At 49.1% G+C, this 16,716-nt stretch overlaps 1 protein-coding gene across 1 annotated transcript in view; it reads left to right on the top strand.

The window, feature by feature from the left end:
- The window catches only part of LMF1 (lipase maturation factor 1), a 210,964-nt gene that overhangs the window by 133,569 nt on the left and 60,679 nt on the right, over positions 1-16,716 (top strand). Inside the window, exon 6 of the mRNA XM_059826580.1 lies at positions 10,864-11,031. Coding sequence (XP_059682563.1) covers positions 10,864-11,031 — 168 coding nt within the window. The remainder of the gene's footprint in view (positions 1-10,863; positions 11,032-16,716) is intronic.

Genomic DNA, 16,716 nt, shown 5'->3' with positions numbered 1-16,716 from the left:
GGAGCAGTCTTCACTGACGTTACCCGCCCCAGAAGCCTCGCCCAGGGCTTCCCAAAAGCTGTGTGCTGGGACTCCGAGGCAAAACGTGTATTCCTGATGACAGCCATCCGTTTTTGCACCTCTCCGATGGAGTGGAGAGTCAGTTCAGGGGTTTCTGTTATTTTGGAAGGATGGTTTAAGTTAGAATTAACAGCATTACGGAAACACGTGGCAGCTCTTTGTGCAAACATCCAGGAGGATGGATGGGAGCTCACCATCTTCAACTTGTTTCACCCTTTCCAGCCTTGCAAAAACACCTGGGCGGTGTTGGGATCGCTCTTTTGTTTCACTTTAATATGAAAGTTTCCATTTACGTTATTCTCCTTCTTTTAATGACTTGGCTCAAAGTCTTCTCAGTAGAGCCCCAGTGACTCGCAGAGCTAACCAGCACCGGGATGCCTTTCACACCGGACCCTCGGCCCCGTCCACCCCATGGATGTTTCATTTACAGCAACGACTGCTCAAACCAGCTGATTGGTTGAAATACCCGCATTTGGGGCAGATGATGTTGAGCGTACTCTGTCTTTCGGGCAGTTGGAGAGTTAAACGAGGCAGCCCGTGACACCGAGTTCCCCCTCCTGCCCCTGGCGCTGGATCTGGCATGGAGCACGGTGGCGTTCCAGTTCGGAGAATTCAAATGACCGTCCAGGTAGTCAGTTCCTAATGGCACAATTTACCCTTTGTGAACATGTTTTATGAAAGATCCCACTGTTTGTCTCAAGTTGTGGGGAAAAAAAAAAAAATGCAACTAACCCAACTGTAAATGTCCAGGCCACGAAACTACCTAATCCAAACACAGGCACGAGCCGGGGACTTTGCTGGCATTCGCCGCCCGCGGGTTTTGCCCATGTGTTCCTTGGCCTGGTGCTGAACGCTGTATTTATGAGCGCACACCAGAAAAAAAAAAAAGTCCTTTGAAGGAGATACGATCCTTGTTTTAGCACTGGACTTTTAAAAAGGGAAAAAAGTGAAGTAATGGGCCCTCGTGACTTTGGGAGAGCAGCCGCGGTACGTTTTTAGAGTCGTGAGTGGTAGGTTAAAGCCCAGGGTCCCTGGATCCGCCTGAGCAGGCGTAGCGGTTGGAAAGATGTTCAGAAAGATGTTCTTCCACCCTCTCTCTCCAGCAGTGGATTTGCCCTTCAGAGCACATCCCCAAAGAGAGAGAAGGGACCACGCTGCATTGCAAGGGTCTTTGGTGTAGATGGAAGATGGGCGCTGGCTCATTTGGAAATAACTTGCAGTTTGGGGCAGATCCATGAGGATGACCCTGCCAGCTCTGTTATCCCATACATCTGTATCCAGAGCTTTCCTTGCTGTAGGAAACCTCGCAGCCTCCCACGCTGGGAAGCGGGGAGCGCTGGCACCTTTCGGATGAGAGTAGAAAGGCTGAAAATAACCTGGCAGCTGCCACGGTCCCCGCAGGCATCCGGGCTGCTCGCAGGGGTGGCAGAGGAACATGCTTCTCAGCAGGGCATCTCCCCGTTCTGCACTTGTTCTCCACTGGGCACAGCGGAGTTGCGCCAAGAGCCCCAAAAGACAATTTGCCTGTACATCCTCAGCAGACAGCAGGCTGTGGTCTGGGAATATGGACTTTTTCCTAACTGAATGCAAGCTTGTCTCCTTTTTTAACAGGGCAGATAGTTTTTTCTCCTCCTCCTCCTCTTCTGACCATCTTCTATGCTGTATGTTCAGCTTCAGCTGCTTAGGGCAGCCTGTGATCTGTATTTTTAGCACTTAAATTGAATTTTCAACACTTTTCTGACCCTCTGGTAGTTACTGCTCTATCTTTTGGCAGCAGAACACTGTCACAGCCCAGGGCTTTGCAACTTCTGATGGAAAACAGAGACCTTGATTTGCAAAGCAGCGGACGAGAGTCCTGGGGTAGCTTTTGGTTTGTGCGTTCTTGTCCCTGTTGTACCCGCAGGTTGTGGTCACGCATTTCCCATAGAAGGCAGCATCCCGGTGCCGCGTCCAAAGCTCCCTGCTCATCTGCTAGACCCAAGGGCTACAGCAAACCAGAGAATAACCATGGTTTGAAACAGTGAGCTCAGCAAAGCAGCCCTGCGCGACAGCAGCGCTGGCTCTGAGCTGTCTTGCTGCGTGGTGTTGACTGAATATCCTTTTGTTTGCACTGGTTTAAAAACACACTAATTTTGATATCATTCCATGGCTGTGGTGTCGACTAGAGCGTGCCAGGAAGTCTGCTGAAAAGGTCAGAAAATCCCAGTTCATTGAAAATTCTCCCAGAAAAATATTGTAGTAAAATGGTTCAGAGAAGACCTTGCGGAGGTCACAGAGGAGAATCATCCGAGGATGATGAGGATGACAGGGCAGGATTATCAAGGGGATCTTGGAGGTGCCAGAGATCTCAGGGAATGGGTTGTGGCACCCCGAGGTCCCATCTGGTCCTAGCTAGAGTTAAGAGCGTGGAAGATGCTGGTCGCTGGGGTGACCCATGCTCTTTGGGATGAAACGTTGACATCCTTTCCCTCAAAACGTTTTGTACTCGGGCAGAATAAGGAACTGCATGAGCTTCAGCGCTGGAAATGTTAAGCACTGTCATCTCAGTCCACTTGATGGTGGAGCTTTGGGTCTTGCAGTGATGATAAATGCTTGACGTGGTGGCCTGGCTCCGTTTTCTCTCCTTTCGGCTACTTATTCCCGGGATGTGGCAGCGTAGGTGTTGCCTGTTATCTGATTTACCAGTTGCTCGTAGGGGGGTGCCTGGTGGGAGCTGGCAAAGCCATCAGAGCGCTCGTGTACCGAAGCGATACCTCTGGCCTGCAAGAGAAAAGACTAAATGAACCCAAAAGTCATGTGTATTAAAAGAAAATGTAAAATGGCAGAGGCCACATGAACTAAGCAGAGGTATTTTCTAGCTGTCTAGTCTAACGTTTGGTATCATTTTTCTCTAGGATTACAGGGGCTTTCACCTCATAAATTTGTGCCTGTTTGAGGTCGTTAATCTTTCTTTACATGTTGCCTTGCAATTTTAGAGCTTTGCCACCATCTGGGATCGCATTTTAAATGGAGTTTCCACTCAGTACGTTCATTTTCATGAAATTATTTATATAGAGAGAAATATATAATAAATACATCAGGACTGGGTTGTTTTTAAACATTTTCAGTGCTTTCGCAAGGGCTTACCTTGTGTGGAAAAACTTGTCTTCTCTAATAGGGAGCCATAACAGTGACCAATTAAAGGATCACATTTGCAATATGCTCTTAAATGGCAATTTAAAATATTGGTGTGCGACCTGCCTCGCCATCCGCCGGGGAAGGTGAGCTCCATCGGAGAGCGCCGGGCCAGGGAGCGCGTTTCTGTGTCGGAAAACCTCGGAGGAAGAGGCGCCGGGAAAGCAGCGTCTGATGGCAACTCGATATCAACCCGTGGGGATTGCTGGAGAAGGATTGCTGCAGCTCCCCCACCTCAGCCCCGTTGCTTTTGGGATGGGACCTTCTCGGTAAGGATGTATTGCTCTTAGCTCCTGTTTCTTACAGACGTACTTTCCAGCCTGGTCCGCTCCCTAAGCCAAACGTGACCCATCTCTGGTGCTCTTGATAAACAAGCCTTCTCCTCAAAGGCAGTAATGACCCGCAGTTGGTTGCACCAGCTTCTTCTGGCCCCACCAGAGCCAAGATGTCTGTTCCGGGCCCCGCTAATTATTTTAAAGGGATTTTGAACAAATAAATAGCCTGAACAGTTCAGCGGTTCCTTGTGTAATTTTAGCTCTGGACCCCTCCAGGAATGTACAGAATAAATAGGTGAATCTGTAATACATCCACAATTAACTCTATATACAGCGAGCAGCTCGGAGGCACGCTATGGAGGAATAGTGTCAATAAACAGGTATGCTGTGGGCCGTGGAAATGTGGTCTTTATTATTGGAGGATAGCTCTGACCAGGAGGTAGGGTGCAGTCTGGAAAAGCAAACAGTGCCGCTGTAGATCCTTCTGCCCCCACCCAACTTGTTGGAATTCAAAAATCCGTCATTTCAGTGTACCCCTGGTAAAGCACATCCTCGCTCGTGCTGGTGTAAATCAGGCCTGAGTCACCATGAGCAAAGCTTGGCTTTGTAGCTAAATGTCACCGATGTGGCAGGGAGGTTTCACCTATGCTGGTGACTTTGCAAGTGCAACTTTGTGAACAGGAAAAAAAAAAATTCCTTGGACTATTTTATAATGCCGAGGCATGAAATTGCACAGCAGAATTTTCTCCCAAGACCCTTTCCCCTCCGGCGTCTGTAGCCGCATGTGCAGCCATCATTCCCCAAGAAACCCAACGCCCAGACGTGAATCATTTCTCTGATTTTGCATGCTTTTAACTTTTCATTGCTGAGGCTTCGCTCAGCCGGGAGAAGTAGGGACCTGTTTCAGCTTTGAAAAATCTTAGACGGAGGGACGGCTGGGGAAAGGAGTTAAAAATGAAACAGCAGATTTATATATATAAAAAGTAAAAATATATGTTCTACATCTGAAGTTTATTTAGGTCCTTTGGGAGAGTGGCGCGGCACTACGTCTCTACTAAATTGCCAACATTTTATGGTCGTGCTGGCACCGAGTCAAACACACATCTCCTTGGCTTGGGTTGCTGTCTTAAAGCAGGCAGATTCCAGCGTGTTTTTCTATGAACTGAATATTACTATTGACTGGACAGGGGAAGCTCTGCCCAGCAAGAACATATGGGTAACTTTTCTTCTTAATAGATCTATCGAGACTTAATTATTCTGATACTGCGTTACTGAAGAGCCGACCCCTTGCAACCCACCAGGACGTTAGATCTCTGTGCATTTTAAGACAGATACAACTTTTTTATTTTTTTCTTGTGATTTTATTTTGATTGGAATCATATTAATAATTGGAAAGTTTTTAACTGGTTAGCTGTTGTGTATGCAAGTATGTTACTGGCATGCACGTGGAGCCTTGTGCGCGTGAATGCATGCATAAAATACACACGGCGCAAGGTACCGCTGGGATTTACACAAGAGCCTGAGCAGTTCACTGCTCAATTTCCTTTCAAAACCCTTGCCTACACGTGTATCTTTGTGCAAAATCGCTATGTTGTTCATCCGTCAAGGTTGCTGCACATGTAGAGCGCCTACCGCAAAGCCTCACCGGCGAGGAAGCAGCAGCTCTCCATAATCTCCCCCTGTTATGAAGAAGGGTGTTTTGCAGGAGTCGTTGGTTGCTGTACAGCACGAGACGGTCTGACTTCAGTCAAGACACGCATCTTCCCACACTTCCCAGCAGCTGCGAGTGACCCAGTTTATCTCCTTTCTGCCTCTTGCTCTTCTGCACGGGGCTGGGAAGCCGTTTCTGCTCGGGCTTGGGAAAGTGGAGCTTTGATCTGCAGATGCGTAAGGAGGAAGGGTCAAGATCTGAAGCAGAATAGACTGGCAGAGAAACAGCCTGTTGGATCATGCTGATCAAATTATGCTCTGCGATGGAGAATCCTTTTTATTTTTTGGTCCCAAGTACAAGAGAACTGCGAGCTTTTCTTTGAAGCTGAGAAGATGAGTTCGTGCCTCGGTGCCTTGGGAAGCTGGAGAGCTGTGCTTTACAGTTCATCCATACCTTCCACAAACTCCCAGGAAAACATTCAGCAGTGCCTCTCAGCCTGGTTTTCCAGGGTACTGCTCTTCTTCACGCCTTTCTGTTTGTGCCAAAGGCTTCCCTCTCTTTTGACTGTTGGAGCCTCCGGTACCCGCAGGCCGTCACTGAAGTGTCCGTTGCGCCAAGTTAATCCTATTTCTTTTGGCCGAATAGTTGCTTCCTCTCATCATTTGTTCGTATTTGCTGTTGTTTTATTTCTGTCTGGTTTTCAAGATTTTTCTGCCATTAAGTGCGCTCAGATTTGAGTATTTTGGTTACGTAGGTGCCTTTCAATGGGAAAAGAAATTACACTATTTAAAGTGTATAGGAATATTTATGACTTGCTTTGTTTTTTGCCAGGCCAGATTTCTGCAATAGGCAGCCAGGGCGATGTTTTGGAAGGCTGTCCTCAGTGTTTTAATATTAATGCCAAGTACGCTTTTGTTTATCTGAGTCAATAGATAATCTGAGTTCACCTTATACGAACAGGTAGAATAATGGATTTTTTTGTTCACCTTTTTGAAACGGATTCGTTCATAACTTGCTACTGTTTTTTGAAAGACGCCTTGCGAGTCTGAGCTGTTGAGGTGCTCCGCCGAGCGAGCAGATACCACAGAGGCTCCTGAAGCTGTGCCGCAGTTTATTGTGGAGTGAAGGAAGGTAAAAACCCATCATTGCAAAGGATGAAACTTACTTGAGGTATCTCCGGGCTCCTTCTCATTTGTGGTTTTGAGAGGACAGGATCTTCCCTACCCTCCAACTTCACCCTCCCGTGCCGCACGGTTTCTTGCGTGGGAGTTGTGCCGCTCACGCGATACGAATAACGTCCCCAGCCCTGTCTGAGCAGCGGGTTGTTCGAGGACAATGCGGGACTTGTTTTCAAGCACACGTGTAGGAGAGCCTGGAGATTTCCCTAGGCTGAGCTGGGGTATCTAACACTGGGATTAAATACGCGGTCGGAGTTTATGTAATGCCATACCAATAAGGAGGCTGAGAGGAGAGACCATGTGCATTTACAGTCCCAGAGAAGAGCGTTTACTCTGGTGTATAATAGCCTTCTGTTGGGTTTTAGTAGCGTATAGTTTAGTAAATTAGGAGTCTTCAGGTACTTAGCACTTTAATGGTTCTCACTAAGAACGTAATTAAACCATAGACCCCTTAGGGAGAAAAAACAGTTTATTGTGCATATTTTTAGAATCTGTTACCAGCCCTCATAAAACCTGGTAGATACAAGCCAGAGAACATGCCTTAGCTGGCGGCCCAGCATTCGTTCAGCAGCCCCTGCCGAGCGCCGCCCCGCAGTCACACGTTACAAATCTGCCCCGTGAATTATGGAATTAATTTTCCCCAATCTGATTTCAAAACGCATTTGCAGCACAGTTTTTCTCCGGCTGCTGGAGGTGTGAGGGAGGCAGAAGGTTTATTATATTGCACCTTGTGCTGACACATAAAGCTGGGTTTTGCTAATCGTTTTTTTATTTAAAAACATTTTATGCTTCACAGAGGTATCCAGAAATGGGGCTCGTTGGAGACAAGGGCTCTGCTCTGTTCCTCTCGCCGTACGTCTGCCTTGGGCTTGTTTATTTAGTTGCATCTGACTTGGAGCTGCATTTTTCTGTGCCTGCGTGTGTCAGGAGTTCGCAGTTCTCAATGCAGGGGAACTCTTCCCTGCTTCCTGGGATGCTTCTCCTTGCAAAGCAGCCACAAAGCAAAGCGTAAAGCTCAAAATCCCCAGCAAAACGAGCCGGGTGAAGTGATCCTGGAATGCTTTTCCCTCCTCCCGGGCTCCGACACTGCCGCGATGTTTCCGTCGGATATGGTTACACCGGGAAGGGATTAGGCATGCCTGTGTTGGGCAAGTATCCTCTCTAACCCCAGCAGTGTGCCCCAGGTGCTCTCCCCCAGCCCCAGCTGGGTGCTGTGCAGCGGGACCCACCGGAGGGGGTGTCGGGAGCCCCCAGCATCCCCTGGGCAGTGGTCGATCCGGGCGCAAAAAGAAACCAGAAAGCTTTCCAGCCTCACAGGTGCCTGTGTTCAGCGCCACAGTGATTCACACGTCGCTCTGGGTCTTTGCTCTTGCCTCAACACCCCTTCCCGAGTAAACACGGCTTTCTCCCCGGGAAACCTGTGCCGCGCTACACCCATGCTCGCAGCATCTGGAAGGCATTGCGAGGAACACACACACAGAGCCCTCTCCTCCCCCAGCAGCCTTTTAATGCATTTCTGATACGTGCAAATCGCTTCTCTATCGCTGCGTTTTGGTTTACGTACTCGAGGTTTACACACCGGAGAAGTGGCTGCAGCGGTGAGGAGGAAGGGTCCCTTACTGATAGCGTCCCCAGAGGCTCCATCGCCAGCACTGCTCCTAGCAAATGCATTTCTTTCCCTCTGGCAAAACAAACACCAAGGAACCATGCGTTATTTGTGGTATGTCCGCTGCTGTTGTAGACAGCCTTGCTTGTCGTTTGAGTTATCTTGCCTGTCGCACGGCATTGCCCCCACTGACACCGTGATAGTGTCAGCACTGATAAGGTGAAGGATGGCAATGCTATAGCACCTGGGAGTGAATTATTAACCCACGCCAGATTTCTGTGCTTCGTTTCGCCTTTTTCCCCATTTCTACTTCAGGATAAGAATTAGGCGGCTGCTAAAAAGCATAAACCCCAGCAGAGCCGGCTGGCCAGCCTGGGCCGGTCCCACGCGAGCCTGTACGTGGTTGCTATGTGAGCCCAAACCAAGAGCTTTCATCTGCTTCTTGTCCCACTGCGGTGGGATGAGAGGCAAGAATTTTATCTTTCTGCCCTTCAGCACAGCAGATTCGGGGGTGACAGTATCGTGAGTCCCAGCCCAAAGCAGCACGTGGGATTTGCTGGCTGCGTTTGGTCTTGATAGAGGAGGGCATCGGCGTGAGCCTGTGATGGAGGAGAAGGGGATGGGGGAACCGAATGGCACATTCGATAGGTAAGGATGGTCTTTGCTATAAAATGAAACGGTGTCAGCCCAGCCCTGCAAAGCCCCAGTCAAATCACAGAATCATTAAGGTTGGAAAAGACCTGTAAGATCATCAAGTCCAACCACCAGCCCAACCCCACCATGCCCATTAAACCATGTCCCACAGTGCCACATCCACACATTCCTTGAACACCTCCAGTGATGGTGACTCCACCACCTCCCTGGGCAGCCTCTTCCAATGCTTCACCACTCTCTCTGCAAAGAAATTTTTCCTAATATCCAGCCTGAACCTCCCCTGGCGCAACTTGAGGCCATTTCCTCTTGTCCTGTCACTCGTCACTTGGGAGAAGAGACCAACACCCCCCTCCCCACAACCCCCTTTCAGGCAGTTGTAGAGAGCGATGAGGTCTCCCCTCAGCCCCCTCTTCTCCAGACTGAACACCCCCAGCTCCCTCAGCCGCTCCTCATCAGACTTGTGCTCCAGACCCCTCACCAGCTCCGTCGCCCTTCTCTGGACACGCTCCAGCACCTCAATGTCCTTCTTGTATAGCTTGTATAGCTGCTCAGTGCCATCACCTTACAAGACTGAGTTACATATGTAAGGTGGTATGTAATTACATGTGTAACACTGCCTGTTCTCCGTGGTCCCCGGCCATGAGCGCTGCCTGCATTGAAGGGAGCGGATCCAGGCGGCACGCTGCCGATGGGGGAGCAGGCGGTGGCTGCATCGCAAGACGGGGGGAAGCATGAGTGCCGCCTTCCTGCAGCTCTGGCGTGTTGGGATCAGGCAGTTACATGCTGGAAAACGGCTCGTCTCGGGCTAAATATTACAACCTGTAGGGCTGATACCTCATCTAGGTTGCGTTTGGTTAATGCACTTAAAAAAAAAAATAGAAGCAGCCAAGAAAGCAACCTGCCTTTTGGAAGGGTAAAAGCATTTCTCAGCAATTTGGGTTCAAGGTAAACAAATCTCTTTGTGAGCCTCCCTGATGTTCTGGGAATGCTCAAGCGCAGTCCTACAAGCAGATTAACTCGAAACAGGTCCTGCGAGGAGGGGAAGGACCCTCGGTGGCACCCGGGGCTGCTGCCGCTGCCCCGGGACGGGGGAGCCCTGACCCCCCGCCCCCTTGCCGGAGTGGACTTGGCAGAGCTCCTTGACCCCGACACCGCTCCATCCGGCGCCGGTGTCCGAGGAAGGAAGGATGCGGTCTCCTGTCCTAAGGGGTTACAGCAGCCTCAAACCCATATAAAGCAACAACTTTATTAATCCCAGCTTTGCTAATAAGGAATTACAATAGTTGTGGGATTTGGCAGTGGAAGCACGCTCAGTTGCCATGCATAGCACAGTATTTTCCCTGTTTTGTTTGTATTTTTGATTTAACTACAAATAATTTAAAGATGTGTTGTGTCTCCTTCAATTAAAATTTGCGTCTTCATCCTCTCTTTTTTTCTGTCGCAGTTTTAAAACAATACTAATGAATTTGAGCTTGTCAGATACGCTAAGATAAATTGCTAACTTCTTTCTTTTTGCTAAAATTGCAGCATTTCTAAGGGTGGCGGTTATTAACATATCAGGGTTTGGGTTTGTTTCCTTTGTGAAATTTGCAGCTTTATTGTGCTGGATGGAAGATCTCCCAGTGTCAAAAAATTTCAGGCTGATAGAAGAATAATATTGTCACAAGGCCAGTATGTAAATACCTTAAACCAATATAGCATGTTTAGAGGAATTACACTTTCCTCTCCCAAATTACCATTTTGGAGAGCAACTCTACCGCCACATTTATTTCAGATTTAAACATTTTGAAAGAATACCTCCTAGGTTTTGAAATCTGGTTTCCATTCCTGGCTCTGTTTGACCTAGTGTGTGACCCTGAGAAAATCTTTTTCTCAGTTCCTGTATCTGCTTAGTTGCTCTGATGATCTTCAGCACTCGTGGAGGGCAATTCAACATCCCTCGGTGTCGAGCTGTGTGTAACGTTTCGGTATTAAGTAATAGTGGGTTTAATTTAAGATGGGTGGGTTTTGGTTATGATGAAAAAAGAGAAAATTAAAACTCTTGGGTTTTAAAAGATGTATTGGTTTAAAAATTCCTTGGGTTTGCATGAAAAAAATTGAATGAAGTCATTTTCTCTAAAAAGAAATGAGTGCCCAGAGGCAAAGGACGGTTCTCCTGTGAGCAAATTTGGGGAAAGAAATAAGGAAAAAGGCCAAGAGCCCTGTAGCTTCCCCCAGTGATGAACCTTGGAGGGGGATTGATTCTTTTTTTCTTCCGTCTTTCAGACGCAGCCGGTGCCCAACCCCATCGCCTACTTCATGCATCGCTCGCCGTGGTGGTTTCATCAGTTCGAGACCCTGGTCAATCACTTCGTCGAGCTGGTGGTGCCATTCTTTCTCTTCATGGGACGGCGGATGTGCATCGTACATGGCCTCTTGCAGATCCTCTTCCAGGTGAGATGCTCCTGGGTTTGCTTCCTAAGGATCACGTCTTTGCCCAAGACGGTGTTGGAAGGGCGTAAAACCTCTCCCGCTGCCTGCACGTGCTGCCCGGCAGCTGGGGGCTGTAGGGTGGGCTGGGATCCGGGAGCCTGCGATGGAGACACACGTTCCTCACGCCGGCTTCATAACCTGCAGCGAGGACGTGGGCACGCGTGCCAGGAGCAGCAACGCCGCTGTCGCGGCAGCGGTGTGGTTTGCTGGAGCCCATCTTGTCCGAGCAGGAGCAGTGTCCGGAGGGACTGACTCAATCAGCAAGTCAAGAGTTCAGGCTCGAGTGAATCAAAATGATTCACAGCTATTAACTGTTGGCTGTCGGGTGGTTCGCGCTGGCGTGGCTGCTCTCAGGGTGTTGCTGGAGGTTTGTTTCCCTTGCTGCTGGTTTGGTTTCCATTCATATGGATGGCAGAGGAACGTCAGCCCAGGACTAGTGCAAAGGGTCTGATCCAGCAGCTGCAGACAGCTGGGATGAATACTTGCAGTTTCTCCAAAAGTTAATTTTTATAGACATCTTTCACCCTTAAAAGGGACTTTTTTTATATTTAACATTCAAGGGCTGTTCTTTATCTCTGAAAACGTTTGAGCTGTCTTTTACAACCACCAGATTTACTGAGCCTAGGTCCATAGCAAAAATAATTTCTTTGAAAATTAATGGCATTCACGTTCCAGTTGATTTTGGTTTGTTGTTTTTTTTTTTTTTTTTACATGACACAAAGAAATCTGTGCAAAAATCAGAGGACAGAAGCTCCTGCATGTATACTTTCCTAGACTACATCTGATTTCTCTCGTCTCTGCCCCAGCATAATTCAGATTGCTCATTAAACCCCAGCCACGCTGACTCGCAGAAGCACAGCTTTCAGCTCTTGCTGCCTGCAGTGTTTGTTCAATATCATTTCAGCATCATGAAATTCATACTCGGGAGCTGTTACTGCTTCCTGTAAATACGTGTGATGATTAAACTGGAGAACAGCTTATAAACTCTATTGGTAAACCACAAAAATGCTGATCAGATTTTAAAGGGCTGACATAAAAGCCGCGGGATTTGTGCCCTTGCGGAGATGCCCGCTCCTTCTCCTGCTTCCGAAACGTGTCCCGTTGCGTCTGGGTACCACCAAAGATATGGCTTGCACCTCTGCTCACTCAGCACACCTTTTGGCGTCAGGTTTGGGTTTGTTGGGATGGATCTTCTCGGGCAGCTGGAGGTCCTGGCATCGCAGCAGAAGAGGTCAGACCCAAAGGGGTCGCGGGGCATTGCTCCACGAGGTGCCAGTTGTGTTTGTGACGGGCATCGCACCTGAGGTTTTCAGTATCACTGGGAGGATTATATTCATTCCAACCCTAAAAAAACCTGGTCTTTTGTCTCCTGGACAAAGGAAAACATCCCGTCTCTGTCGGCTGCTCGGTGCAGAAGCAAGCGGGCGTTGAATTGTGGTGGAGATCGGGTTAGCAAGCAGGAATTGTTAGTAGAAATACTTTTGCATGTAAGGAAGCGTAGGGAGGATGGCGATGGCTCTAAGGTGAATAGACCCAGAAAGGAGCAGAAAATGCCACGGTGAGTGGCCTATCAGAAAACAAACCACGTTGCCAAATTCCAGGCTTTGGTACGGCTGCCGTGTCTTGAGGCAGAGCTGTCGTGCTCCGCCCGCTTCTGCGTTGGCAGAAAAATGATAGCGTAATGGGCTGAGATGGTGTTGCTTGGTCTTCACATCTCAGAGAACCACAGAATCACAGAATCATTAAGGTTAGAAAAGACCTTTTAAGATCATCAAGTCCAACACCAACCCAACCCCACCATGCCCACTAAACCATGTCCCGCAGTGCCACGTCCACACGTTCCTTGAACACCTCCAGTGATGGTGACTCCACCACCTCCCTGGACAGCCTCTGCCGGTGCTTCACCACTCTCTCTGCAAAGACATTTTTCCTGATATCCAGCCTGAACCTCCCCTGGCACAACTTGAGGCCATTTCCTCTTGTCCCATCACTCGTCACTTGGGAGAAGAGACCAACACCCACCTCCCCACAACCCCCTTTCAGGCAGTTGGAGAGAGCGATGAGGTCTCCCCTCAGCCTTCTCTCTTGCCAGATGAAACTTCCATGACCAAAAAGCCTGACCCAACACTTCTCTCATCCCTTTCTCGGCTCTGGGTTCCTCCGTCCTTGCCGTGCCGCCGGGCTGGGGCACATGAGGGATGCGCCCCGAGCCCCCGGCCAGGGCTCTCGGGCTGGCGCTCGCCTCCAGTGCCCTGACAGCTCTTCCAAGGGCCCCTAACGAGCAGCACGACTGCTTGCGTGCTGGGGGACTTCAGACGGAGCCAGTGGGATCTGAAAAAGCCAGCTACATACAATAAAGGCTCATAATGACATACTGTAAATGCATGCATCTAACCACCCTTTAATTGGCGCTTTATTGATAGTTTGCAATTACTGACTTATTTCTATCATGAGGGGAGTCTGCAAAGGAAAAAAGGGTCCCAGTGTAAAATGCAGCTCTGGTGCATTTATAGCATTTCAACAAAAACTTGTTTATTTAATATTTACTGCCCTTTTCTTCATTCAGAATGACTTTTATTGACAATACTTCTGCTCTGCAAAGGAAGCAATAAAGTTTAATGTTGATATACCACTTAATTCTGCTTTTCAAGATTTGAATTGACATTACATGCAAGTTTTATTGGACATTTTATAATTGTTATTGGAGTCATGGTGGCTAGGTTGAGTAAGTGTATTTTTCCAGATTCCAACTGGCCTGGAGAATATTGCTTTGTCAGGAACCCAAAAAAAGTTGTGCTTTAAAGAAAAAAAGTCGTCTTTTTTCTTTTTGTCCAAGTGTGAACTTATTCTTCTTGCCTAGTTCACGTTTGTAAGGAAAAAGGCTTAGTGAGTTTGGAAACGTCAGAGAGGAGGGGCTCAGCGGCCTGCCGGCTCGGCAGAGCGGAGAGCGTGCCGGGAGGATGGATGTCTGTCTCCCACCAGATTCCCGTGGGGTTGTGCCGGTCGTGCTGTCGGCAGAGTGTGCTGGTCCCGGTGTGGCGGACTGTCCTGGGCCACCTACCGTGAGGGAGATTTGGGTGATGATGACCGAAACACACAGTGCGTAGGCGCGTCTCTGTGCTGTCCCCTTCCCGTGCTCGCCCACCCACCCGTGTCCTCACAAGACCCGAAGTGGGGAGCCCGGAGAGCCGGGACGCCCCACGGTTTTGGTGCTTCGTGTGCATTGATGTTGCTGTGATCTCAGTTTGGGGTCTGCCTGCTCTGATACGAGTCCCCGTAGCTTGAGCTTCCAGAAATCTCCCCCTTTGGCTGCTTTTTGATCTCGAATAAATCAGAGAGTCTTAGTTATTGCAAGTCTCTCGATATAAATAGTCTTTGCTTAAAAAAAAAATAATCAAGGAGTGGGTTGAATGCTGGCCAGTCCCCATTAGAAAAATCATTATTCATTGTCGCTAACCACCAGAGTGGGGAGGGCTTTGTGATTTACAGCTGTGGGTGTAGTTTTTGCAGGACATCTGCACACAGAGAGATCCTCAATCAGATTGCAGCGCCCAGAGCACGTTTACCAGGATCAAAGGTGAGCGGAGAGAAAATGTCATCCAAGATTTTACAGCCAGGCCCCATCAGCCGCTTGTCCCCCCCGGGCAGGCTGCGGAAGAGCTCCCCAGCCGCCAGCGCAGCTGCTTGCGGCCCCGGCCAGGGGCTCAGGGCTGGGGACCGTCCCCATGGCGTGGCATGGGGTCCCGCCAGGCTGCCCCTCTCGTGCACGCCAGGGACAGTAAAAGCGGGTGCGTGTCCTCCGCGCCGGTGACACCCTGCTCCCGAGAGAGAGGTTTGAATGGGCTGCGCGCTGACCTTGTCATTAATTGCTGCGTGAAACCCCGATCCCGAGGAAGCTGTTTGCACTGAGGAGACGGCCGTGGAGGGGGAAGCTCTGGGACATGGCACCTCCAAAGTTGAGGAGCCTCTCTCAGCCGGTGACACCAACAGGCAGGTCTGTGCTCAGCGGGACTGAACCTTTTGACTGTGCCCATCTTGCTTTCTCCCATCACACGTGTCCCAACAGCAAAGCCTCCCAAACTCCCGTCTGCCCAGGTTGATACGCCCCATGAAGTGTTTTTCTTCTGTTAGTGTCTGCTGGGATTCAAACCCTTTGGGTTTCTGAGACCCAAAGTAGTGCATCGACCCATCCCACCTGCAAGGGAGCCTGCTCGAAAGGTCTCAGCTGGCATGAAAGCGTTAGCAGGTGATGGTGGCAAAGCCTCCCCTTTTAGACTGTCTGTGCTGAGAGCATCCTTTTGCATTTAGAAAGAAGTCTTAGATGAAGGGCAGCCAATTATAGAGGACCTCCAAGGTAAATATGCAGCATTGTTTCAAAAAAGCATTCTTTCTAGCATTTACGGCACGTAGAAATCCTAATCTAAACCAGAAATTAAACTAAATGGACGTTTAACATTTCAGCATCATTAGGGATTTATTGTAAGCAGGTGCCAGACTTGACGTGCCGAGTAACACTGCTGCAAATTGTCTCTGCCAGGAATAAACCTGGAGGAGAGACTTGTAACTCAGCTCCTTCCCTGCTCAACTCTGCTCCAGCCCTGTAAAAACAGGCTGGTGAGAAATGGCCAGCCTGAGCCACAGAAACCTCCAAATAAGCCCGAGGCGGAGTTTGCCCTTTGCTCATACATAACTGAGGGTCCCAAAGCTTTTGAGAGTTTGCTAAATCTTCAGAGTTTTTTGCTATCATTTATTATTGTCCGTCCTGGGGAGTACAGGCGCGTTTTGTAGCAGCTACGTAGAGGCCCGACGGTGTTTGCCAAGGTGCTCGTGTCTGGAGCAGGGGCATGTGCATCCCCTCATCAGGTTTGAACTTCCAGTGCCGGGGTCGGGGTTTTGGACACCTTCTCTAATTCATAAGGATGGGGTTGTTTTCACTGAATGTCTCTTGGTGGTGGCTATTGAACGGGGTGTTCACTTAATGGGATGGAAATCCAGCTGCAGGTGGTCACAGTGGCCAATGTTTTACAAATCACTTTGATGAATGGTTCTTTCATTCAGAGTCTGATGGTACCAACTGGCTGAGTTCGTAGTAGTGTTGGGATCTGAGCCTCAAAAATATACATGTAGATCTGAAGCACCCCAAAGTTCAGGAGAAAGCAAGTCCAAAATGTGGCTGTTTGTTAGTATCTGGAGGTGGAAGAAGAGCTCCACAGGTGAGGTCTGGCCCCTGTTATTCTTGGTTCTGTAGAAGCATCAAGCCAGAGCCTGTCCGTGCCCTAAGGAGCTTGTGGTTTTGAGTGGGAGGGAGGATGAAAGTGCTGCGAGGGGAAGGCAAGTCCTTTCCTCTGCCTACAGCTCGGTGGCGTAGGACCCCTTCCCACCACAGAATCACAGAATCTTTAAGGTTAGAAAAGATCTTTAAGATCATAAAGTCCAACCATCAACCCAACCCTACCATGCCCATTAAACCATGTCCCACAATGCCATGTCTACATGATTTTTGAACACCTCCAGTGATGGTGACTCCACCACCTCCCTGGACAGCCTCTTCCAATGTCTGAGAACCCTTTCAGTGAAGAAATTTTTCCTAATATCCAGCCTAAACCTCCCCTTTCAGGTCATTGTAGAGAGTGATGAGGTCTCCCC

The sequence above is a fragment of the Gavia stellata genome, chromosome 18 (genome assembly GCF_030936135.1).
Source record: "Gavia stellata isolate bGavSte3 chromosome 18, bGavSte3.hap2, whole genome shotgun sequence".
Taxonomy (NCBI): domain Eukaryota; kingdom Metazoa; phylum Chordata; class Aves; order Gaviiformes; family Gaviidae; genus Gavia; species Gavia stellata.
The sequence above is the reverse complement of the archived record's forward strand: the minus strand, read 5'-3'. Positions and strand labels throughout refer to the sequence as shown.